The sequence below is a fragment of the Rutidosis leptorrhynchoides genome, chromosome 9, assembly GCF_046630445.1.
Source record: "Rutidosis leptorrhynchoides isolate AG116_Rl617_1_P2 chromosome 9, CSIRO_AGI_Rlap_v1, whole genome shotgun sequence".
Classification (NCBI taxonomy): domain Eukaryota; kingdom Viridiplantae; phylum Streptophyta; class Magnoliopsida; order Asterales; family Asteraceae; genus Rutidosis; species Rutidosis leptorrhynchoides.
Window position 1 is genome coordinate 110,571,271 of NC_092341.1, and position 26,710 is coordinate 110,597,980.

Below are 26,710 nucleotides of genomic sequence, written 5' to 3' on the forward strand. Positions count from 1 at the left end.
TTATGAATATCATGTCCCTTAATATTGGAGGCGGTATGTTAACTTCTGTCAAACAAAAATGGGTTAACAGGCTTTGTTCGAATCATGGTATCACTATTTTAGGCATTCAAGAAACTAAACTTCATACTTTAAATCACATGGCCGTTAAAGCAATGTGGGGTAATTTTAATTTTAGTGTAGCTTCCTCAGGTGCCCGAGGTAGATCAGGTGGAATCCTTACTGTTTGGGATCCATCACTCTTTACAAGCTCCAGAATCATGTCTTTCCAAAATGTCCTCATCGTAGAAGGTAAATTTTCGGGTTCTCATAATAATTGCTTTCTCTTAAACGTGTATGCTCCTCAACCTCGTGCCTCTAAATGTCAATTATGGAACCATATTCGCCTTTTCATGGCAAGTCACCAAGGTGAATTCATCATTTTCGGTGACTTCAACTCGGTTAGATATCCACACGAACGATACGGTAGTCAATTCTGTCACCTCGAGGCTTCGGATTTTAATGCTTTCATTGCAGATTCGAACCTTATTGATTTTCCCTTAGGGGGCAAAAACTTCACCAGGTTTAACAAGTCTTTTACTCAACGAGCCTTTCTTGACAGATTTTTGGTTACTAATGGGCTCCTTGACATGTTTAAAGATCTTAACGGGTTAATTTTATCCAACACTTGGTCTGATCACTGTCCGATCTTGTTGAAAAACGAAGTTCTAGACTACGGTCCTACTCCCTTCAAACTTTTCCATTCTTGGTTCAACATAGAAGGGTTCGACGATGTCGTTTTAAACGCATGGTCAGATCCAAATTATCAATGGCACCATAACCCGCAAATCCGATTAAAAGAAAAACTAAAACATGTCAAAGCTTGCCTAAAAGCTTGGCACAAAGATTTCAAATCCAAAGCTTCTAAAGTCAGATCAGACTTAAATTCGGAACTTGAAGCTATTGAACGAGAAATCGACAATGGTGACGACCCTACTGTTTTATCCTTCACCCGTGCCTCCATCATAAAAAAAATCACTGATTTTGATGCTCTAGAATCGGCATCCATAGCTCAAAAAAACAGAAGAAGGTATTATAGCCTTGGTGACGAGAATACTAATTTTTTTCATACGGCTATCAACAGAAAAAGAAAGAAGCTCCAAATTTCGGGTATCATGTCGAACGGTTCTTGGGTCACGATTCCTCACCATGTTAAAGACACTTTCCTTTCTTTTTTTAAAACAAAATTCAAAGGTCAACAACGTGCTTCAATGTCTCACCCAAGCCCACACCTTAAACGGATTAGTTCAGACAAGTCATTCGAATTATGTGCTGACTTTACTGAATCAGAAATCAGAGCCGCGGTGTGGGACTGTGGTTGTGATAAATCCCCGGGTCCGGACGGTTTCACTTTCAAATTCGTTAAATACTTTTGGGACTCGATAAAAGCTGATATTCTTAATGCGGTTTGGAACTTCCAAAATTCATGCATCATCCCAAATGGTTGCAACTCTTCATTTTTCAATCTTATTCCAAAAAATTCTAAACCGATTAATGTCCAAGATTTTCGCCCTATAAGTCTTATTGGTATTCTTTACAAAATTATTGCAAAAGTTCTCGCTAATAGGCTTTCTCTTGTGATCGGGGAGGTCATTGGTCCGGAACAAACTGCATACATAAAAGGAAGACAGATTCTTGATGGCCCTCTTATGATTAATGAGGTCATTGATTGGTGTAAAAGAAAAAAGAAAAAAGCTTTTTTACTTAAAGTTGACTTTGACAAGGCGTTTGACTCCATTCATTGGGGTTACATTTTTGAGATGATGAAATTCATGGGTTTTAATACTAGATGGATAAACTGGATCCACGGGTGTCTTTCTTCTTCAAAGGCATCAATTCTTTTGAATGGTAGTCCTTCAGAGGAGTTCGCAATTGAACGTGGTCTTCGTCAGGGAGACCCGCTCTCTCCTTTTCTATTCATCATTGGTATGGAGGGTTTGCGTGCCGCAAACCTTGACGCCCAAGACGCGGCCATTTTTCGCCCTCTCAAAGTGGGTAATATTTCTCATTCGGCCTCTATTTCTACTTGTATGTTTGCAGATGATGCTCTATTTATGGGTGAATGGAATACCTATAACACGTTAAACCTCATGGACATTCTTTCTTGTTTTCATGCGGTTTCGGGTCTAAAGATTAATGCCTAAAAATCGTCCATTTACGGGATTGGGGTCCAAACAAACGAAGTTGTATCGATGGCTAATCTTATTAATTGTGCTCCTGCTTTTTTGCCTTTCATTCATCTCGGCATTCCAGTCGGATTCAATATGCACAAATCGGATGGATGGATTCCTATTTTAGACAAAGCTCGGAGTCGCCTTTCATCCTGGAAAGCGAATCTTCTATCCATGGGAGGCCGTCTCACGCTCGTAAAATCGGTTCTTGGGTCTGTTGGCACTTACTTCATGTCTCTTTTCAAAGCTCCATGTAAGATTATTAACAAGCTCGAATCCCTTCGGGCTTCCTTCTTTTGGGGAGGAAAAGAAGATTCCCGTAAACTTCATTGGATTAAGTGGAGACAGGTCTTAAATCCTACTGATTGTGGTGGTCTCGATGTCGCTAGCATTAAATCTTTGAATGAAGCCTTAGTATATAAATGGCGTGACAGATTCTTCAAAGAAAAAGAAGCAAACTGGGTTAAACTTATTCAAGCGATTCATGGTTCAGCTAAAGGAAATAAATTACCGTGTAACAATTACTCCTCGCGGGTCTGGGGTTCAATCTGCAAAAATATTAACCTCATACATTTGTCTACTTCCATTTCAGATTCCTCATTGAAATTGTCGATTGGAAATGGTTTAACTGCTAAATTTTGGACCGACCCTTGGCACGATAAATCTCCCCTTGATTCCAGATACCCTCGCTTATATGCTCTTAATATTGACCCCAATAGCTCAGTTTCAAGCCACTTCTCGGCTCAAGGAATGGTTTGGTCTTGGAGAAGAGATCCTAGGGGGGGTATTGAAAACCAACAACTTTTAAATCTCATTGCTTCTCTCTCTAACGTGGTTCTTTCAGACAATCACGATTCTTGGTTATGGCACGGTTTCTCTAATGGTCTTTACTCGGTTTCAGAAGCTCGTCATCTTATCGACAATCATTCGCTTTCATCTTTTTCTCGGCCTACAATGTGGTGTAAATGGGTTCCGATCAAAATTAATACTTTCATTTGGCGTCTCAACCTTTGTCGATTACCTACTAGGATGAACCTTCTGACCCGTGGTATTGATACGGTTGATATTCGTTGTGGCATTTGCGGTATTCACGAAGAAGACGAACATCACCTGGTCGTTGAATGTTCTATTTCAAAAGAGATTTGGTCTTGCATAGCAACGTGGGTTAATCTCAATATTCCAGCATGGGATTCTTTGGTTAGTATTTGGGCTTGGGTGGACGGCTTTCCGAACTCACAACACCAACAAGTCATCATCAGAGTTATTGTCATCGCTACTCTTTGGCACATTTGGTCTCTTCGCAACAATATCATCTTCAAAGACAATAAGATCCGCAAAGGCAATATCGTTGATAATATCATTGTTTGTAGTTTTAATTGGCTTTACGCTAGATGGCAAAAATGTAGAATTAATTGGAACGTGTGGTTAGACAATCCTATGAACGCTCTGTAATTGTTTTTTCTTCCTAGCTTCTTGCTAGTCTCTTTATAAAATTTAGCTGCTGTTCAAAAAAAAAATAAGTAAAATATATTTAATAAAGACAACTAACGTTATATAAAAAAAGGCTTTCAGGCCCTAATGTAACATGAATTAATTGCAACCAAAATTTATACTCACGGGAGATGAACATGAGTAAAATTATCAGACAATAACCATAAATATTTTGGGGAGTGATTCGTACACCGCCTGTTTTTAGCCGTACACCACCAAAGGTGCTTTATAGTGTTGTACTGTACAACACTGTAAAGCACATTTGGTGGTGTACGGCTAAAAACAGGCGGTGTACGAATCAACACCCAAATATTTTACATGAGTAAAATTAATAAACATTTAATATAATTTATTTAGTTACCAATTTATAATACTCCGTATAATTTATTTAATCACCACATCTTATTTGGAAAAAAAAAAAAAAAAATTTGATGATTTTTATTTATGCACTACATTTCTAAAACTAGCACACTTTGACGTTCACATTTATTTATATATATAATTACTCCATGTATGGATTTGGATCATACACAAACTCTTATTGTGAGTGCTAGTAATTTGATGCTAACTAAACAATTTAAAGCTAAATTTCGATAAATCATATAAAAAAGTATAACGTAACTTTATCCCTTAGATGTGAAAAAAGGAACAAATTTAGCTGACTTTCTGTAAAGTTCATCTTGTTTTTGTTTTTATATGAATTTTATAATGTTAATACTACGAACAAGTTGAATGATTTTCTGTTTTATATGTGATATTTTTTATAAATCATATGGATTTTGTAAATGACCCAATTGTTAGTTGAAATTTCAAGTCAATGTTTCTGCATCCCACATGGTGGATGAGATAAGCAATAGACTCTATAACATGAAAGGCCTTGGGTTGTACTTCAAAAGCAAATATGTTGAGCCTGATTCAGTGGGTCATCATGATTTTTCTTCTATCTTTCAACAGTCGAGCTTCTTAATTTAAGAATATTGGGCTCCTATAGATCATGGGCCATGTGCAGTTGTTCATGTTGCACCCCTTTGGGGCCGGACCTGATTAATTTGGAACATTACAAAAATGAATACTAGGCAATAAATTAGGGACTAATGGAGTAGTAGGTTTAGATTTTCTGATATCTATATGATTTGATTAGATGATAATCGATGAAATTTGGTGTATGGCATGAATGAATATGAAGAAATTAGAGTTTGGTAGGGACAGATATATTAAAGAGGGGAAAATAAAATGACTATTTTATCTATAACACATGGCTAAGTTCAACCGAACAAATTAACGGTCGTTAATAACTAGGACTCGTAATTAACTCCATTTAATAACTTGGACTCGTATTAGAGAGGTTGTCTTGACACGTGTTGGTCTACGTCAGGGTTACTGCGTTTTCTTTGGTGACAATCTTCTATTCTTGTCATCTAAACGCCAACAACCATGTGTCGCTCTAGTGCTAAAGTTGAGTACCATGGCATTGCCAATGTCATCACTGAAACATGACGACCTCACGATTTACTATTCGAGGTACACTGTCACTCTCCAAGGCCACGACTATCGATTGTAATGTTAGTGCGATTTATCTCTCCAATAACCCGGTTCAATACCAACACACTAAACGCATAGAGATGAACATTCATTTTGTTTGAAAGAAGGTTGCACCAGGACTGATTGGGTACTACACATTCCTTCCAGATATATGACATCTTCGCAAAATGACTTCCGGGAGTATTATTTAAAGATTTCAGAGGCAGTCTTCGCGCATCAGACAGTATTCTGCTTCGACTGCGGGGGTATAATATTAGAGTCCTTGTATGTATCTAATAGCTAGAATCATTGTATAAGACTGTGTATAAAATTTGGATGTTGAACCCATATATTAAGAATGAGTATCTTGTCCATAAAGATAGAACAATTAGGTATCTTATGTAACTACATATACCTTTGGAATATGAATGAATAAGAACGATCATTTTTTCGCATTATACGCATCATTAGTTCATGCCCAACAAAATTTAGTGAATAAAGGTGGCTTACGTGGCATACAGGTTCTACTTGTGTGCTCACTGCCAAATATGAGTTAAGGAAATTTCAACATGCTTCAACCGCCTTGCCAAGAAAAGTTTTGTGCAACTACGTGTTTAATGAGAGTAATTTTTTTTTTTGGTTTTGATTTTAGTTTATTCAATTTATATTGTTTTAACTAGATCTGGCATTTGCGTTAGACGATTTAAGATGGGACGGTGAACACCAAATTAGGGTTTCAATATTTGATTTGATACCGTTTATACCAAATATTAAATCGAAACCAAACCGAATTTGAAAATAGTTTTTGGATCGAGCAAAACCGAAACCAAATTTGAATTTGGTTTTTCGGTTCACTTTTGAGTATTGAAAATTCTGTATTTGATTAACCGAACACCGAATATAGAATCGAATTCAATTTATATACAATATTAAATAAATATATTTAGTTATTAATATTGTTGTATACATGTACGAGATTTGATTTGAATATATCTTAACTTTTTCAAGTTAAATTATCTTTACTCGAATTTGAAATCGTATTTTAATTTTTTTATTTCATATTTTCCTATATTTCACTCCACATTTTTGAATCGTAACTATTCCAAGTTGAGTTTTATGTTCAAGTCAATATATGTGTATGTACGTTGAATGAATAAAATCTATTAATCTCATTACATCTCTTTATTATTGGAAAAACATACGATGACTAAGGGATAATTGTAGTTTTTATGTTGGTTATTAATTTTGCTATTATTTTATATAATGTGTATTGTATTATTCTATAAGCCTATTATATTTTGTAAACTTGTATTTGTATATAAGTTTGATTTTGTATATTAGTTTACTATTACACTTTACAAAGTTAATAATTGTTTGTTCATCTCGTGGGGAACAATAACAAAATTGATTTGGAAGTCAAATTTGGTTTTAACCGAATTCAACTTCATTTTTCGATTCGATTTTGGTTTTGATATTTAAATTCGTTTTTCGGTTTTGTTGGGAAGTTATCCCACATCGGTCATGGACAAAAACAAATGTATGCATATAAGTCAAAGGGGAAGTCCCTCTATCACCAATTGGTTTTAGAAAAGCATGGACTCTTAGACTTATATGTTATACATGTTGTTGGACTATACGACTTATTAATTACGTTATGGTATCAGAGCTTAGGTGGACGGTTTGTTGTACAGCGAGTCCGAGTCAGGCCCCCATGAGTGTGCCGCCGTCGCTACAAAGGTTTGTTGTACAGCGAGTCCGAGTCAGGCCCCCATGAGTGTGCCGCCGTCGCTACAAAGAGATTGAGTCAGGCCTTCTTCTTGCTGCCATCTCTACAACCGTTCCACGCCTCGATGTAAGGATGGACTCTTGGACTTATATGTTATACATGTTGTTGGACTATACGACTTATTAATTACGTTAGGTTTCGATTTTTAGAGTTTCAAAATCGAGAAAACTGAATCAAATAAATTGAACCCCTACACTAAATAGCCCTCTCTTCTGGTCAAGTCAAATCATTTGAACTTTGTAGGCCGACAACCATCGCTTTCATATTCGTGTGAGTCATAGTTATATTCACCGGCAGTCAAGCAACATGTCGTTATTAATCCTCTTTGAGGGATGATTAACCCTATTTATCTATGATTTATTCATTAGGATTATTTTAATGAATCAATAAAATAAAATTTGAATTGAATGGAAAGATACAGTGCAACTCACATTTGCCATGATAAATAATTTGGACCATTAAACAACACCTTCCCTATTAGGTTACTTAACCGAACTCTAATCTTACATGATAAAATCCTTATTTATAACACTAACGAGATTTAATTTGTTTTACTAACGATTAAATCATGCGTTTAATAATCTTGAGTTTATTAATCTTGAGTTTATAGATTTAATACAACATGTCAACTGGACCATCACCATCACCATGATCATGGTCAGCCTTCAAATAGTCAATTTTTTCCCCTATTAGCATGTACCAAATAATACCTTAAATGAACTATCTTTCATTTTCTACAATATATATCATCTTCTATTTGCCACAAATATCATCATTCTATCTATATAAACAACATTTCTTACCTACTAAAAATCAAATCAAAGTAAATATTTATCTTCAATATATTCTCTTCATATATGGCTCCTTTCTTCAATAATTTCGACTTGATCCATATATTAATTTTCAGTACATACATATTAACCATCCTCTCTTGCACTAAATCATTACTAATTAGCCATGATGACGAATGCACCGCTTTACTCCAATTTAAGCATAGCATTCTTCATCAAGATTCCGACTTTTTCAACTCTTGGACGAAGATCACAAACAATAATGGATCCGAAAATGGTTCCGATTGTTGTTTATGGAAAGGTGTTGTATGTAGTAACAATAATGCGCAAAAACATGTAATCGATCTTGACTTGAGCCAAAGCTTCATCCAAGGACCTATCAGCTCAAATAGTACCATCTTCAATCTTGTTTATCTTCAAAAGCTTAACCTCTCCATGAACGATTTTTTAAACTCTCAAATCCCAACTAAGATAGCTAATCTAAAGCAGTTAAGAACCCTTGATCTATCTAATTCAAGCTTCATTGGCCAAATCCCGGGTCAAATTTCATCTTTGGTGCACCTTTCTTGGTTAGATATGTCCTTGAATCCGTTAAAGCTTTTAAGCCTTAACGATCTAATGCAAAACTTAACTAGGCTCCAAGTACTCCACCTCTCGGGGGTCGAAATCAACTCTTTCGTACCCCGTTTCTTGGCTAACTTTTCTTCCTTAACGTCAATCGATTTAAACAGTTGTCAACTTCAAAATAAATTCCCATCATCAATATTTCACTTACCAAACCTAAAACGTCTCGTTTTGAAAAACAATGTAAACCTAACCGGAACCTTTCCTGAATTTCAAAACAATACGTCACTCGAAACTTTGGATTTGGGTACAACAAGTTTTTCCGGAATTATTCCGGAACATTCTATAACCCAACTAAACCATCTAAACTCCTTGGACCTTCGCAGTTGCTATTTTTCGGGGCCTCTTCCAATTTCACTCTCTAACTTGACACAACTCACTTACATGAGTCTCAATCACAATGAGTTCACAGGACTCATCCCTTCGTTCGTTAGTCTAACGAACCTCATTACTTTGGATATTAGTTTTAACAGTTTTGATCAAGGAAGCCTACCAGATTGGTTTGGAAAGCTTTCGGAGCTTAAATCACTTTATAAAGAAAATGATAAATTGAGTTCAAGAAGTCTTAGTGTTGGTTTTTCGGATGAATTCGGCAAGTTCCAGCATCAAATGAGCAAGACAAAGCAAAAGACGAGAAAAAAAATCCACAAAAGTGTTGTTCAGACACCCATCGCGGTCGCAATGGGTGTGTTGCGGCCGTCATACATCGATAGAACATGACAGAATCGAAACAGCAACCCATCGCGGTCGCAATGCATGCGTTGCGGTCGCAATGGCCTATTTTTCAGCAAATCGTCGTCGCGATGAAACTGGTCGCGGTCGCGACACTGGGTCGGTCAGAGTTCCGAATTTCCATCTATAAATACGCCTTTTATACCCTAACTTTGTAAAAACTTTTATGTTACGAATTCTGGAGCTAGGAGGGTCGTTTTTAAGAGTTTAGACGCCATTCTTCATCAATTTTGAGGATCTTAACATCAGCATCTATTAATCATTGGCACCCTAGTTCTTCATTATATTAGTGATTTTATGATGAATACTACTCGTTCCAATTGTTTATTTGTTCTTTCTTTTACCATGTTAGGCTAAACTTAATTGTGTCCACTTGATGTAAGACTTATGATTATGGATTGTTCTATCTTTTGAATTATTAAGGTTTTTATGTTTTAGTTATTCGTGCTTTCTTAAAAGATCCATTGTTGTATTTATCTATATATTGTTATTTAATTATACGGGTTATTGAATTTGGTTTATGTGAGTTTATCAATATTCATAGCTCGTACTTCATCCTTTAGATCTAGACAATTGTATGTGAGTGCAATTGGTCATTAAATTGATATTGTGATAATACAATCGTGTAGACTATTTTGAGTGATCCCGATAATTTAGGTTTTATGTGAGTTTAACCAAGAGAAAGCCTCGTTTAATTTAACATGGTAATTTAGACCTCTGAATGATAATAAATGTGAGTTAATTGTATTCATTATGCCTTTGGTTCATTGATTTCATGAGATCGATATGAACTAATTACATAGACCTTTTAATAACGGTTTTAATTAAAGAACAATCCTAGTTATTTGTTGAGCTTTAAAGTGGATACTGCTTCTCCTTATCTGTTTAATTCGTTAAATTACTTTTGCTACTGTTTTGATTCACTTAAATTCAAAAATCAAAACCCCCAATTCTTAGAATAGTTATTAGTTATTTCAATCTTAAACGCTTTGCTCTATGTGGATGAACTTGTGCTTACTAGCTTCTTTATTACATTGATCATGAATAGTTATCTATATTCGTGTGTTAATTTGATTAAGTTTAGCTCAACAAAAGTAGGTGTGAAAAACACACGTCAGCGTCTACACATATTTTTTATAAATTTGTCTGTTTACACATGATGTTTTGACATGTTGTAGGTATAACATGCACAAACGAATTAACACCCATCTTAATAAATTACACAGATAATCCATGTGTTTTGTACCAAATTTCGGATATAGTCAAAAGGTCGACAGGGAATAAGTAGATCAGTATCTTATAAGAATTAATTATATATATAATTAAAGTATAAATAAGCTACTGATTAACTATCTACACGACCACGACTTCCAGTACTGCCACATCAAATCACAATACAAGACTTAATCTTCTTCGTGTAAGGTTTTTTATGATCCAACAATATGTGTAATTCCAGAAAGTTAATCAACCCACAAAAGATAAACGAAGACAATAATGAGAAAATTAAAAACACGATAATTTAACGTGGTTATATGTAATCAAAGGTTGATTACTTTTATCCACGGACCAGACTAGAGAGATTTTATTGATAAAATTCGTGCATACATGTATGGATTACAATAAGTCCTTTTATAGGGAAAAGCCAACATGGAAACTACTTAAAGAGCAAGAAAAACTTTTCTAGAAAATTCTGAACGCCCAGTGCTTTCTCGTGATCGCGAGTTGCGACCCAGCATATGACTCGCGTTTGCGAGTTATTGTTCGAGGCAAAACTCCAGTCGCGACTTGTTTTCTCCCACATGCGAACCTGACCACAATCACCTCGCGATTGCAACCTCCTCCTTCGCGGTCGTGAGTTGTTCAGCAACATTAGTTTCTTGTTTTGTTTAAACTTCTTCACTCCAACACTTCGTGCCACCAAACCGAAATTGTTGAAGATCTTAATAAACGAAACATGAAGAAGAAAGGACAGTGATGGTCAACGGTTAAACGATCTCCTATTTCTAAGTAACCATTTCTGTGACGAGGAAGAGTTTCCAGCGACTCCAGTTGATCAAATCAGATTCGAAATCGTTTAGCTTCAAGTTGCATCAAGCAGTGGTAAGAAATTGTGGTGAAGAATGAGAAGCAGAGCACCTATTTTTTGATTATTTTAAACAAGACATGCATACATCGTACTCCGTATATAATAGCAACAATCAACTTTGTATATATTAGCAACAATAGGAAAGAAGGTACTCCCCGTCTCATATTAATTGTCCCCAGACAAAAATACACAATTTAAGGAAATCTCTTAAAAGTATTATACTTTATGTTTACTTTCCAGTTTTACCCTTACCTTTTCTTTCTTTTTTAATCTTATACACATACATTATGAGCAGAGCCGGTCCTGAGTTTTTCAGTGCCCCGAGCGAGGCGTTAAAAAGAGGCCCCTATGAATACATAGCCGGTCATGCCAATTTAAGTACTTAGAACGATGCGAAAAAAGGCCCTTAGACCCTAATAAATAATATAAGTAAAATATATTTAATAAAGACAACTAACGTTATATAAAAAAAGGCTTTCAGGCCCTAATGTAACATGAATTAATTGCAACCAAAATTTATACTCACGGGAGATGAACATGAGTAAAATTATCAGACAATAACCATAAATATTTTGGGGAGTGATTCGTACACCGCCTGTTTTTAGCCGTACACCACCAAAGGTGCTTTATAGTGTTGTACTGTACAACACTGTAAAGCACATTTGGTGGTGTACGGCTAAAAACAGGCGGTGTACGAATCAACACCCAAATATTTTACATGAGTAAAATTAATAAACATTTAATATAATTTATTTAGTTACCAATTTATAATACTCCGTATAATTTATTTAATCACCACATCTTATTTGGAAAAAAAAAAAAAAAAATTTGATGATTTTTATTTATGCACTACATTTCTAAAACTAGCACACTTTGACGTTCACATTTATTTATATATATAATTACTCCATGTATGGATTTGGATCATACACAAACTCTTATTGTGAGTGCTAGTAATTTGATGCTAACTAAACAATTTAAAGCTAAATTTCGATAAATCATATAAAAAAGTATAACGTAACTTTATCCCTTAGATGTGAAAAAAGGAACAAATTTAGCTGACTTTCTGTAAAGTTCATCTTGTTTTTGTTTTTATATGAATTTTATAATGTTAATACTACGAACAAGTTGAATGATTTTCTGTTTTATATGTGATATTTTTTATAAATCATATGGATTTTGTAAATGACCCAATTGTTAGTTGAAATTTCAAGTCAATGTTTCTGCATCCCACATGGTGGATGAGATAAGCAATAGACTCTATAACATGAAAGGCCTTGGGTTGTACTTCAAAAGCAAATATGTTGAGCCTGATTCAGTGGGTCATCATGATTTTTCTTCTATCTTTCAACAGTCGAGCTTCTTAATTTAAGAATATTGGGCTCCTATAGATCATGGGCCATGTGCAGTTGTTCATGTTGCACCCCTTTGGGGCCGGACCTGATTAATTTGGAACATTACAAAAATGAATACTAGGCAATAAATTAGGGACTAATGGAGTAGTAGGTTTAGATTTTCTGATATCTATATGATTTGATTAGATGATAATCGATGAAATTTGGTGTATGGCATGAATGAATATGAAGAAATTAGAGTTTGGTAGGGACAGATATATTAAAGAGGGGAAAATAAAATGACTATTTTATCTATAACACATGGCTAAGTTCAACCGAACAAATTAACGGTCGTTAATAACTAGGACTCGTAATTAACTCCATTTAATAACTTGGACTCGTATTAGAGAGGTTGTCTTGACACGTGTTGGTCTACGTCAGGGTTACTGCGTTTTCTTTGGTGACAATCTTCTATTCTTGTCATCTAAACGCCAACAACCATGTGTCGCTCTAGTGCTAAAGTTGAGTACCATGGCATTGCCAATGTCATCACTGAAACATGACGACCTCACGATTTACTATTCGAGGTACACTGTCACTCTCCAAGGCCACGACTATCGATTGTAATGTTAGTGCGATTTATCTCTCCAATAACCCGGTTCAATACCAACACACTAAACGCATAGAGATGAACATTCATTTTGTTTGAAAGAAGGTTGCACCAGGACTGATTGGGTACTACACATTCCTTCCAGATATATGACATCTTCGCAAAATGACTTCCGGGAGTATTATTTAAAGATTTCAGAGGCAGTCTTCGCGCATCAGACAGTATTCTGCTTCGACTGCGGGGGTATAATATTAGAGTCCTTGTATGTATCTAATAGCTAGAATCATTGTATAAGACTGTGTATAAAATTTGGATGTTGAACCCATATATTAAGAATGAGTATCTTGTCCATAAAGATAGAACAATTAGGTATCTTATGTAACTACATATACCTTTGGAATATGAATGAATAAGAACGATCATTTTTTCGCATTATACGCATCATTAGTTCATGCCCAACAAAATTTAGTGAATAAAGGTGGCTTACGTGGCATACAGGTTCTACTTGTGTGCTCACTGCCAAATATGAGTTAAGGAAATTTCAACATGCTTCAACCGCCTTGCCAAGAAAAGTTTTGTGCAACTACGTGTTTAATGAGAGTAATTTTTTTTTTTGGTTTTGATTTTAGTTTATTCAATTTATATTGTTTTAACTAGATCTGGCATTTGCGTTAGACGATTTAAGATGGGACGGTGAACACCAAATTAGGGTTTCAATATTTGATTTGATACCGTTTATACCAAATATTAAATCGAAACCAAACCGAATTTGAAAATAGTTTTTGGATCGAGCAAAACCGAAACCAAATTTGAATTTGGTTTTTCGGTTCACTTTTGAGTATTGAAAATTCTGTATTTGATTAACCGAACACCGAATATAGAATCGAATTCAATTTATATACAATATTAAATAAATATATTTAGTTATTAATATTGTTGTATACATGTACGAGATTTGATTTGAATATATCTTAACTTTTTCAAGTTAAATTATCTTTACTCGAATTTGAAATCGTATTTTAATTTTTTTATTTCATATTTTCCTATATTTCACTCCACATTTTTGAATCGTAACTATTCCAAGTTGAGTTTTATGTTCAAGTCAATATATGTGTATGTACGTTGAATGAATAAAATCTATTAATCTCATTACATCTCTTTATTATTGGAAAAACATACGATGACTAAGGGATAATTGTAGTTTTTATGTTGGTTATTAATTTTGCTATTATTTTATATAATGTGTATTGTATTATTCTATAAGCCTATTATATTTTGTAAACTTGTATTTGTATATAAGTTTGATTTTGTATATTAGTTTACTATTACACTTTACAAAGTTAATAATTGTTTGTTCATCTCGTGGGGAACAATAACAAAATTGATTTGGAAGTCAAATTTGGTTTTAACCGAATTCAACTTCATTTTTCGATTCGATTTTGGTTTTGATATTTAAATTCGTTTTTCGGTTTTGTTGGGAAGTTATCCCACATCGGTCATGGACAAAAACAAATGTATGCATATAAGTCAAAGGGGAAGTCCCTCTATCACCAATTGGTTTTAGAAAAGCATGGACTCTTAGACTTATATGTTATACATGTTGTTGGACTATACGACTTATTAATTACGTTATGGTATCAGAGCTTAGGTGGACGGTTTGTTGTACAGCGAGTCCGAGTCAGGCCCCCATGAGTGTGCCGCCGTCGCTACAAAGGTTTGTTGTACAGCGAGTCCGAGTCAGGCCCCCATGAGTGTGCCGCCGTCGCTACAAAGAGATTGAGTCAGGCCTTCTTCTTGCTGCCATCTCTACAACCGTTCCACGCCTCGATGTAAGGATGGACTCTTGGACTTATATGTTATACATGTTGTTGGACTATACGACTTATTAATTACGTTAGGTTTCGATTTTTAGAGTTTCAAAATCGAGAAAACTGAATCAAATAAATTGAACCCCTACACTAAATAGCCCTCTCTTCTGGTCAAGTCAAATCATTTGAACTTTGTAGGCCGACAACCATCGCTTTCATATTCGTGTGAGTCATAGTTATATTCACCGGCAGTCAAGCAACATGTCGTTATTAATCCTCTTTGAGGGATGATTAACCCTATTTATCTATGATTTATTCATTAGGATTATTTTAATGAATCAATAAAATAAAATTTGAATTGAATGGAAAGATACAGTGCAACTCACATTTGCCATGATAAATAATTTGGACCATTAAACAACACCTTCCCTATTAGGTTACTTAACCGAACTCTAATCTTACATGATAAAATCCTTATTTATAACACTAACGAGATTTAATTTGTTTTACTAACGATTAAATCATGCGTTTAATAATCTTGAGTTTATTAATCTTGAGTTTATAGATTTAATACAACATGTCAACTGGACCATCACCATCACCATGATCATGGTCAGCCTTCAAATAGTCAATTTTTTCCCCTATTAGCATGTACCAAATAATACCTTAAATGAACTATCTTTCATTTTCTACAATATATATCATCTTCTATTTGCCACAAATATCATCATTCTATCTATATAAACAACATTTCTTACCTACTAAAAATCAAATCAAAGTAAATATTTATCTTCAATATATTCTCTTCATATATGGCTCCTTTCTTCAATAATTTCGACTTGATCCATATATTAATTTTCAGTACATACATATTAACCATCCTCTCTTGCACTAAATCATTACTAATTAGCCATGATGACGAATGCACCGCTTTACTCCAATTTAAGCATAGCATTCTTCATCAAGATTCCGACTTTTTCAACTCTTGGACGAAGATCACAAACAATAATGGATCCGAAAATGGTTCCGATTGTTGTTTATGGAAAGGTGTCGTATGTAGTAACAATAATGCGCAAAAACATGTAATCGATCTTGACTTGAGCCAAAGCTTCATCCAAGGACCTATCAGCTCAAATAGTACCATCTTCAATCTTGTTTATCTTCAAAAGCTTAACCTCTCCATGAATGATTTTTTAAACTCTCAAATCCCAACTAAGATAGCTAATCTAAAGCAGTTAAGAACCCTTGATCTATCTAATTCAAGCTTCATTGGCCAAATCCCGGGTCAAATTTCATCTTTGGTGCACCTTTCTTGGTTAGATATGTCCTTGAATCCGTTAAAGCTTTTAAGCCTTAACGATCTAATGCAAAACTTAACTAGGCTCCAAGTACTCCACCTCTCGGGGGTCGAAATCAACTCTTTCGTACCCCGTTTCTTGGCTAACTTTTCTTCCTTAACGTCAATCGATTTAAACAGTTGTCAACTTCAAAATAAATTCCCATCATCAATATTTCACTTACCAAACCTAAAACGTCTCGTTTTGAAAAACAATGTAAACCTAACCGGAACCTTTCCTGAATTTCAAAACAATACGTCACTCGAAACTTTGGATTTGGGTACAACAAGTTTTTCCGGAATTATTCCGGAACATTCTATAACCCAACTAAACCATCTAAACTCCTTGGACCTTCGCAGTTGCTATTTTTCGGGGCCTCTTCCAATTTCACTCTCTAACTTGACACAACTCACTTACATGAGTCTCAATCACAATGAGTTCACAGGACTCATCCCTTCGTTAGTTAGTCTAACGAACCTCATTACTTTGGATATTAGTTTTAACAGTTTTGATCAAGGAAGCCTACCAGATTGGTTTGGAAAGCTTTCGGAGCTTAAATCACTTTATAAAGAAAATGATAAATTGAGTTCAAGAAGTCTTAGTGTTGGTTTTTCGGATGAATTCGGCAAGTTCCAGCATCAAATGAGCAAGACAAAGCAAAAGACGAGAAAAAAAATCCACAAAAGTGTTGTTCAGACACCCATCGCGGTCGCAATGGGTGTGTTGCGGCCGTCATACATCGATAGAACATGACAGAATCGAAACAGCAACCCATCGCGGTCGCAATGCATGCGTTGCGGTCGCAATGGCCTATTTTTCAGCAAATCGTCGTCGCGATGAAACTGGTCGCGGTCGCGACACTGGGTCGGTCAGAGTTCCGAATTTCCATCTATAAATACGCCTTTTATACCCTAACTTTGTAAAAACTTTTATGTTACGAATTCTGGAGCTAGGAGGGTCGTTTTTAAGAGTTTAGACGCCATTCTTCATCAATTTTGAGGATCTTAACATCAGCATCTATTAATCATTGGCACCCTAGTTCTTCATTATATTAGTGATTTTATGATGAATACTACTCGTTCCAATTGTTTATTTGTTCTTTCTTTTACCATGTTAGGCTAAACTTAATTGTGTCCACTTGATGTAAGACTTATGATTATGGATTGTTCTATCTTTTGAATTATTAAGGTTTTTATGTTTTAGTTATTCGTGCTTTCTTAAAAGATCCATTGTTGTATTTATCTATATATTGTTATTTAATTATACGGGTTATTGAATTTGGTTTATGTGAGTTTATCAATATTCATAGCTCGTACTTCATCCTTTAGATCTAGACAATTGTATGTGAGTGCAATTGGTCATTAAATTGATATTGTGATAATACAATCGTGTAGACTATTCTGAGTGATCCCGATAATTTAGGTTTTATGTGAGTTTAACCAAGAGAAAGCCTCGTTTAATTTAACATGGTAATTTAGACCTCTGAATGATAATAAATGTGAGTTAATTGTATTCATTATGCCTTTGGTTCATTGATTTCATGAGATCGATATGAACTAATTACATAGACCTTTTAATAACGGTTTTAATTAAAGAACAATCCTAGTTATTTGTTGAGCTTTAAAGTGGATACTGCTTCTCCTTATCTGTTTAATTCGTTAAATTACTTTTGCTACTGTTTTGATTCACTTAAATTCAAAAATCAAAACCCCCAATTCTTAGAATAGTTATTAGTTATTTCAATCTTAAACGCTTTGCTCTATGTGGATGAACTTGTGCTTACTAGCTTCTTTATTACATTGATCATGAATAGTTATCTATATTCGTGTGTTAATTTGATTAAGTTTAGCTCAACAAAAGTAGGTGTGAAAAACACACGTCAGCGTCTACACATATTTTTTATAAATTTGTCTGTTTACACATGATGTTTTGACATGTTGTAGGTATAACATGCACAAACGAATTAACACCCATCTTAATAAATTACACAGATAATCCATGTGTTTTGTACCAAATTTCGGATATAGTCAAAAGGTCGACAGGGAATAAGTAGATCAGTATCTTATAAGAATTAATTATATATATAATTAAAGTATAAATAAGCTACTGATTAACTATCTACACGACCACGACTTCCAGTACTGCCACATCAAATCACAATACAAGACTTAATCTTCTTCGTGTAAGGTTTTTTATGATCCAACAATATGTGTAATTCCAGAAAGTTAATCAACCCACAAAAGATAAACGAAGACAATAATGAGAAAATTAAAAACACGATAATTTAACGTGGTTATATGTAATCAAAGGTTGATTACTTTTATCCACGGACCAGACTAGAGAGATTTTATTGATAAAATTCGTGCATACATGTATGGATTACAATAAGTCCTTTTATAGGGAAAAGCCAACATGGAAACTACTTAAAGAGCAAGAAAAACTTTTCTAGAAAATTCTGAACGCCCAGTGCTTTCTCGTGATCGCGAGTTGCGACCCAGCATATGACTCGCGTTTGCGAGTTATTGTTCGAGGCAAAACTCCAGTCGCGACTTGTTTTCTCCCACATGCGAACCTGACCATAATCACCTCGCGATTGCAACCTCCTCCTTCGCGGTCGTGAGTTGTTCAGCAACATTAGTTTCTTGTTTTGTTTAAACTTCTTCACTCCAACACTTCGTGCCACCAAACCGAAATTGTTGAAGATCTTAATAAACGAAACATGAAGAAGAAAGGACAGTGATGGTCAACGGTTAAACGATCTCCTATTTCTAAGTAACCATTTCTGTGACGAGGAAGAGTTTCCAGCGACTCCAGTTGATCAAATCAGATTCGAAATCGTTTAGCTTCAAGTTGCATCAAGCAGTGGTAAGAAATTGTGGTGAAGAATGAGAAGCAGAGCACCTATTTTTTGATTATTTTAAACAAGACATGCATACATCGTACTCCGTATATAATAGCAACAATCAACTTTGTATATATTAGCAACAATAGGAAAGAAGGTACTCCCCGTCTCATATTAATTGTCCCCAGACAAAAATACACAATTTAAGGAAATCTCTTAAAAGTATTATACTTTATGTTTACTTTTCAGTTTTACCCTTACCTTTTCTTTCTTTTTTAATCTTATACACATACATTATGAGCAGAGCCGGTCCTGAGTTTTTCAGTGCCCCGAGCGAGGCGTTAAAAAGAGGCCCCTATGAATACATAGCCGGTCATGCCAATTTAAGTACTTAGAACGATGCGAAAAAAGGCCCTTAGACCCTAATAAATAATATAAGTAAAATATATTTAATAAAGACAACTAACGTTATATAAAAAAAGGCTTTCAGGCCCTAATGTAACATGAATTAATTGCAACCAAAATTTATACTCACGGGAGATGTACATGAGTAAAATTATCAGACAATAACCATAAATATTTTACATGAGTAAAATTAATAAACATTTAATATAATTTATTTAGTTACCAATTTATAATACTCCGTATAATTTATTTAATCACCACATCTTATTTGGAAAAAAAAAAAAAAAAATTTGATGATTTTTATTTATGCACTACATTTCTAAAACTAGCACTCTTTGACGTTCACATTTATTTATATATAATTACTCCATGTATGGATTTGGATCATACACAAACTCTTATTGTGAGTGCTAGTAATTTGATGCTAACTAAACAATTTAAAGCTAAATTTCGATAAATCATATAAAAAAGTATAACGTAACTTTATCCCTTAGATGTGAAAAAAGGAACAAATTTAGCTGACTTTCTGTAAAGTTCATCTTGTTTTTGTTTTTATATGAATTTTATAATGTTAATACTACGAACAAGTTGAATGATTTTCTGTTTTATATGTGATATTTTTTATAAATCATATGGATTTTGTAAATGACCCAATTGTTAGTTGAAATTTCAAGTCAATGTTTCTGCATCCCACATGGTGGATGAGATAAGCAATAGACTCTATAACATGAAAGGCCTTGGGTTGTACTTCAAAAGCAAATATGTTGAGCCTGATTCAGTGGGTCATCATGATTTTTCTTCTATCTTTCAACAGTGGAGCTTCTTAATTTAAGAATATTGGGCTCCTATAGATCATGGGCCATGTGCAGTTGTTTATGTTGCACCCTTTTGGAGCCGGACCTGATTAATTTGGAACATTACAAAAATGAATACTAGACAATAAATTAGGGACTAATGGAGTAGTAGGTTTAGATTTTCTGATATCTATATGATTTGATTAGATGATAATCGATGAAATTTGGTGTATGGCATGAATGAATATGAAGAAATTAGAGTTTGGTAGGGACAGATATATTAAAGAGGGGAAAATAAAATGACTATTTTATCTATAACACATGGCTAAGTTCAACCGAACAAATTAACGGTCGTTAATAACTAGGACTCGTAATTAACTCCATTTAATAACTTGGACTCGTATTAGAGAGGTTGTCTTGACACGTGTTGGTCTACGTCAGGGTTACTGCGTTTTCTTTGGTGACAATCTTCTATTCTTGTCATCTAAACGCCAACAACCATGTGTCGCTCTAGTGCTAAAGTTGAGTACCATGGCATTGCCAATGTCATCACTGAAACATGACGACCTCACGATTTACTATTCGAGGTACACTGTCACTCTCCAAGGCCACGACTATCGATTGTAACGTTAGTGCGATTTATCTCTCCAATAACCCGGTTCAATACCAACACACTAAACGCATAGAGATGAACATTCATTTTGTTTGAAAGAAGGTTGCACCAGGACTGATTGGGTACTACACATTCCTTCCAGATATATGACATCTTTGCAAAATGACTTCCGGGAGTATTATTTAAAGATTTCAGAGGCAGTCTTCGCGCATCAGACAGTATTCTGCTTCGACTGCGGGGGTATAATATTAGAGTCCTTGTATGTATCTAATAGCTAGAATCATTGTATAAGACTGTGTATAAAATTTGGATGTTGAACCCATATATTAAGAATGAGTATCTTGTCCATAAAGATAGAACAATTAGGTATCTTATGTAACTACATATACCTTTGGAATATGAATGAATAAGAACGATCATTTTTTCGCATTATACGCATCATTAGTTCATGCCCAACAAAATTTAGTGAATAAAGGTGGCTTACGTGGCATACAGGTTCTACTTGTGTGCTCACTGCCAAATATGAGTTAAGGAAATTTCAACATGCTTCAACCGCCTTGCCAAGAAAAGTTTTGTGCAACTACGTGTTTCATGAGAGTAATTTTTTTTTTTGGTTTTGATTTTAGTTTATTCAATTTATATTGTTTTAACTAGATCTGGCATTTGCGTTAGACGATTTAAGATGGGACGGTGAACACCAAATTAGGGTTTCAATATTTGATTTGATACCGTTTATACCAAATATTAAATCGAAACCAAACCGAATTTGAAAATAGTTTTTGGATCGAGCAAAACCGAAACCAAATTTGAATTTGGTTTTTCGGTTCACTTTTGAGTATTGAAAATTCTGTATTTGATTAACCGAACACCGAATATAGAATCGAATTCAATTTATATACAATATTAAATAAATATATTTAGTTATTAATATTGTTGTATACATGTACGAGATTTGATTTGAATATATCTTAACTTTTTCAAGTTAAATTATCTTTACTCGAATTTGAAATCGTATTTTAATTTTTTTATTTCATATTTTCCTATATTTCACTCCACATTTTTGAATCGTAACTATTCCAAGTTGAGTTTTATGTTCAAGTCAATATATGTGTATGTACGTTGAATGAATAAAATCTATTAATCTCATTACATCTCTTTATTATTGGAAAAACATACGATGACTAAGGGATAATTGTAGTTTTTATGTTGGTTATTAATTTTGCTATTATTTTATATAATGTGTATTGTATTATTCTATAAGCCTATTATATTTTGTAAACTTGTATTTGTATACAAGTTCGATTTTGTATATTAGTTTACTATTACACTTTACAAAGTTAATAATTGTTTGTTCATCTCGTGGGGAACAATAACAAAATTGATTTGGAAGTCAAATTTGGTTTTAACCGAATTCAACTTCATTTTTCGATTCGATTTTGGTTTTGATATTTAAATTCGTTTTTCGGTTTTGTTGGGAAGTTATCCCACATCGGTCATGGACAAAAACAAATGTATGCATATAAGTCAAAGGGGAAGTCCCTCTATCACCAATTGGTTTTAGAAAAGCATGGACTCTTAGACTTATATGTTATACATGTTGTTGGACTATACGACTTATTAATTACGTTATGGTATCAGAGCTTAGGTGGACGGTTTGTTGTACAGCGAGTCCGAGTCAGGCCCCCATGAGTGTGCCGCCGTCGCTACAAAGGTTTGTTGTACAGCGAGTCCGAGTCAGGCCCCCATGAGTGTGCCGCCGTCGCTACAAAGAGATTGAGTCAGGCCTTCTTCTTGCTGCCATCTCTACAACCGTTCCACGCCTCGATGTAAGGATGGACTCTTGGACTTATATGTTATACATGTTGTTGGACTATACGACTTATTAATTACGTTAGGTTTCGATTTTTAGAGTTTCAAAATCGAGAAAACTGAATCAAATAAATTGAACCCCTACACTAAATAGCCCTCTCTTCTGGTCAAGTCAAATCATTTGAACTTTGTAGGCCGACAACCATCGCTTTCATATTCGTGTGAGTCATAGTTATATTCACCGGCAGTCAAGCAACATGTCGTTATTAATCCTCTTTGAGGGATGATTAACCCTATTTATCTATGATTTATTCATTAGGATTATTTTAATGAATCAATAAAATAAAATTTGAATTGAATGGAAAGATACAGTGCAACTCACATTTGCCATGATAAATAATTTGGACCATTAAACAACACCTTCCCTATTAGGTTACTTAACCGAACTCTAATCTTACATGATAAAATCCTTATTTATAACACTAACGAGATTTAATTTGTTTTACTAACGATTAAATCATGCGTTTAATAATCTTGAGTTTATTAATCTTGAGTTTATAGATTTAATACAACATGTCAACTGGACCATCACCATCACCATGATCATGGTCAGCCTTCAAATAGTCAATTTTTTTCCCTATTAGCATGTACCAAATAATACCTTAAATGAACTATCTTTCATTTTCTACAATATATATCATCTTCTATTTGCCACAAATATCATCATTCTATCTATATAAACAACATTTCTTACCTACTAAAAATCAAATCAAAGTAAATATTTATCTTCAATATATTCTCTTCATATATGGCTCCTTTCTTCAATAATTTCGACTTGATCCATATATTAATTTTCAGTACATACATATTAACCATCCTCTCTTGCACTAAATCATTACTAATTAGCCATGATGACGAATGCACCGCTTTACTCCAATTTAAGCATAGCATTCTTCATCAAGATTCCGACTTTTTCAACTCTTGGACGAAGATCACAAACAATAATGGATCCGAAAATGGTTCCGATTGTTGTTTATGGAAAGGTGTCGTATGTAGTAACAATAATGCGCAAAAACATGTAATCGATCTTGACTTGAGCCAAAGCTTCATCCAAGGACCTATCAGCTCAAATAGTACCATCTTCAATCTTGTTTATCTTCAAAAGCTTAACCTCTCCATGAACGATTTTTTAAACTCTCAAATCCCAACTAAGATAGCTAATCTAAAGCAGTTAAGAACCCTTGATCTATCTAATTCAAGCTTCATTGGCCAAATCCCGGGTCAAATTTCATCTTTGGTGCACCTTTCTTGGTTAGATATGTCCTTGAATCCGTTAAAGCTTTTAAGCCTTAACGATCTAATGCAAAACTTAACTAGGCTCCAAGTACTCCACCTCTCGGGGGTCGAAATCAACTCTTTCGTACCCCGTTTCTTGGCTAACTTTTCTTCCTTAACGTCAATCGATTTAAACAGTTGTCAACTTCAAAATAAATTCCCATCATCAATATTTCACTTACCAAACCTAAAACGTCTCGTTTTGAAAAACAATGTAAACCTAACCGGAACCTTTCCTGAATTTCAAAACAATACGTCACTCGAAACTTTGGATTTGGGTACAACAAGTTTTTCCGGAATTATTCCGGAACATTCTATAACCCAACTAAACCATCTAAACTCCTTGGACCTTCGCAGTTGCTATTTTTCGGGGCCTCTTCCAATTTCACTCTCTAACTTGACACAACTCACTTACATGAGTCTCAATCACAATGAGTTCACAGGACTCATCCCTTCGTTAGTTAGTCTAACGAACCTCATTACTTTGGATATTAGTTTTAACAGTTTTGATCAAGGAAGCCTACCAGATTGGTTTGGAAAGCTTTCGGAGCTTAAATCACTTTATTTGAATGCTGTTAACCTATCCTCTAAAATTCCACCCTCTCTTGCAAACTTAACAAAACTTAACACCTTAAGTTTGCAAGCTAATTCTATATACGGCCGTATCCCATCTTCGTTTATGAACCTCACCCAACTAAATCGAATCAGCCTTGATCAGAATCAGCTGAAAGGACCAATTTCAAGTTCATTTTCCAATTTTAAAAACCTCACATATCTTGACCTAGGGTTTAACAGTTTTAAAGGTAAGGTACTCTTCGACACGTTTGCAGGACTCGAAAAACTTGAAAGTTTTTATCTAGATAATAACAAGATAACTTTTGTTGCCACCAATAACTACACCAATTTAACCCTTCCGTCATTAAAAAATCTAGCACTTTCATCATGCAACTTAAAACAATTTCCTACTTTTTTATGGTTCCAAAACCAAATGGAGATCTTACTTCTTGATCAAAACAGAATCGAAGGCCTTATACCGGTATGGATTTGGAATAACAGTCTTGAAACAATGCAGTTTATCGACCTTTCATTGAATTTAATCACTGGCTTCGAACAACATCCTTTGTATCTTCCATGGATTAATTTAGGTGTATTCGGTATCATGAATAATCAGCTACAAGGACAACTTCCAATTCCACCACCCAACTTAGTTTATTATTATTTAAATAATAATAACTTAACGGGCGAAATACCATCTTCTATATGTGAAACGACATCACTTCAAGTGCTAGATTTGTCGTTTAATAACATGTTTGGAACCCTTCCACCATGTTTAAGCACCTTAAGTAATTCGTTATCGGCTTTGAATCTCAAAGGAAATAACTTTCATGGTGAAATGATGAATGAATTTACACAAGGTTGTATGTTAAATATGATCGATTTGAGTAAAAATCAGTTTACTGGCCAGTTACCCAAATCGTTAACAAATTGTACCGGGCTAGAGGTTCTTTCTCTTGGAGATAACGTTTTTGACGACGTGTTTCCAAATTGGCTTGGAACTCTTGTTGACCTACAAGTTCTCATTTTGGGGTCCAATAAGTTATATGGTCCGGTTCAAGTTAAAGGTTCATTAACCGACGAATTACAGTTTTCAAAGTTGCGGATCATTGACCTCTCGAATAATGGTTTTAGCGGTCAATTACCCGAGAACTATATCGAGAGTTGGCAGGCAATGAAATCGGTTTATTTTGGCAGGCCAATTTCGATAGATCTAGGAGTATCATTAGATGGTCTCTTGGCTACTTATCAATACACAATGACATTAACAAACAAAGGTGTCAAGACAAAGTACCAGGCGATTTTGAACATATTCATAGCCATTGATCTTTCTAGTAACAATTTTGAAGGACCGATTCCGCTAGCACTTCAAAATCTTCAAGGGCTTCAATCTCTTAATCTTTCGAACAACCATCTTACTGGTCAAATCTTGCCATCTTTAGGGAAATTAGCCAATCTTGAATCGTTAGATCTCTCAAACAATGAACTAACGGGAGAAATTCCTCAAGAATTGTTGCAACTTGACTTCCTAGCCTTTATTAATGTGTCGTTCAACGATCTTGATGGGCCCATTCCTCAAGGTAAACAATTCTTTACGTTTGAGAACAATTCTTACTTGGGTAATCTCGGTTTGTGTGGAGAACCGTTATCCAAGGAATGTGGAAGTTCAAAGACACCAAATCGATCGTATGAAAGCAACATTATTGAGTATGAGTCCAATCGGTCTCTACTTCCAAATAACATAATCGATTGGATGGTCATATTATCAGGTGTTGTAAGTGGATTTGCGGTTGGACTCGTTTTATGGAACTCACGATACGCAAGGTACAATGATTGGCTCATTGATCGATTCAGGATGAGGAAGGACACATGGGTGAGGCCTATCAGGAACACAAGGAGAACAAGATTAAGTCGTTGATCGGCATGTTTAAAGTATCATTAGTTGCAATCTTATGTTACTTTCTACTTTTCTGTTTAGTTTTAAATCTTGTAACATGCAAATGTACAGTGAAAATAAAATTTCTAGCCTA

General features: G+C 34.7%; 3 protein-coding genes across 3 annotated transcripts; all 3 read left to right on the plus strand.

Annotated features, from left to right (window-relative positions):
- The first annotated feature begins 7,862 nt into the window (after nt 1-7,862).
- On the plus strand, nt 7,863-9,140 carry LOC139868321 (receptor-like protein 7). The gene has a single exon (XM_071856653.1). It carries the CDS (start codon nt 7,863-7,865, stop codon nt 9,138-9,140), a length of 1,278 nt encoding a protein of 425 aa, XP_071712754.1.
- Nucleotides 9,141-15,802: 6,662 nt separating this feature from the next.
- On the plus strand, nt 15,803-17,080 carry LOC139868322 (receptor-like protein 7). The gene has a single exon (XM_071856654.1). The coding sequence runs from the start codon at nt 15,803-15,805 to the stop codon at nt 17,078-17,080; it is 1,278 nt and encodes a 425-aa protein (XP_071712755.1).
- Nucleotides 17,081-23,598: 6,518 nt separating this feature from the next.
- On the plus strand, nt 23,599-26,598 carry LOC139865689 (receptor-like protein 7). The gene is made up of 2 exons (XM_071853769.1): nt 23,599-25,843; nt 26,063-26,598. Exons 1-2 carry the CDS (start codon nt 23,599-23,601, stop codon nt 26,596-26,598), a joined length of 2,781 nt encoding a protein of 926 aa, XP_071709870.1.
- Nucleotides 26,599-26,710: the final 112 nt, after the last annotated feature.

What these genes read in the sequence shown, in the direction of transcription:
- LOC139865689 (XM_071853769.1), top strand. Translation starts at nt 23,599, where the DNA reads ATGGCTCCTTTCTTCAATAATTTCGACTTGATCCATATATTAATTTTC. An exon ending in ACCCGAGAACTATATCGAGA is followed by an intron (nt 25,844 to 26,062) that starts GTTGGCAGGCAA and finishes AAAATCTTCAAG; the next exon opens with GGCTTCAATCTCTTAATCTT.
- LOC139868321 (XM_071856653.1), top strand. Translation starts at nt 7,863, where the DNA reads ATGGCTCCTTTCTTCAATAATTTCGACTTGATCCATATATTAATTTTC.
- LOC139868322 (XM_071856654.1), top strand. Translation starts at nt 15,803, where the DNA reads ATGGCTCCTTTCTTCAATAATTTCGACTTGATCCATATATTAATTTTC.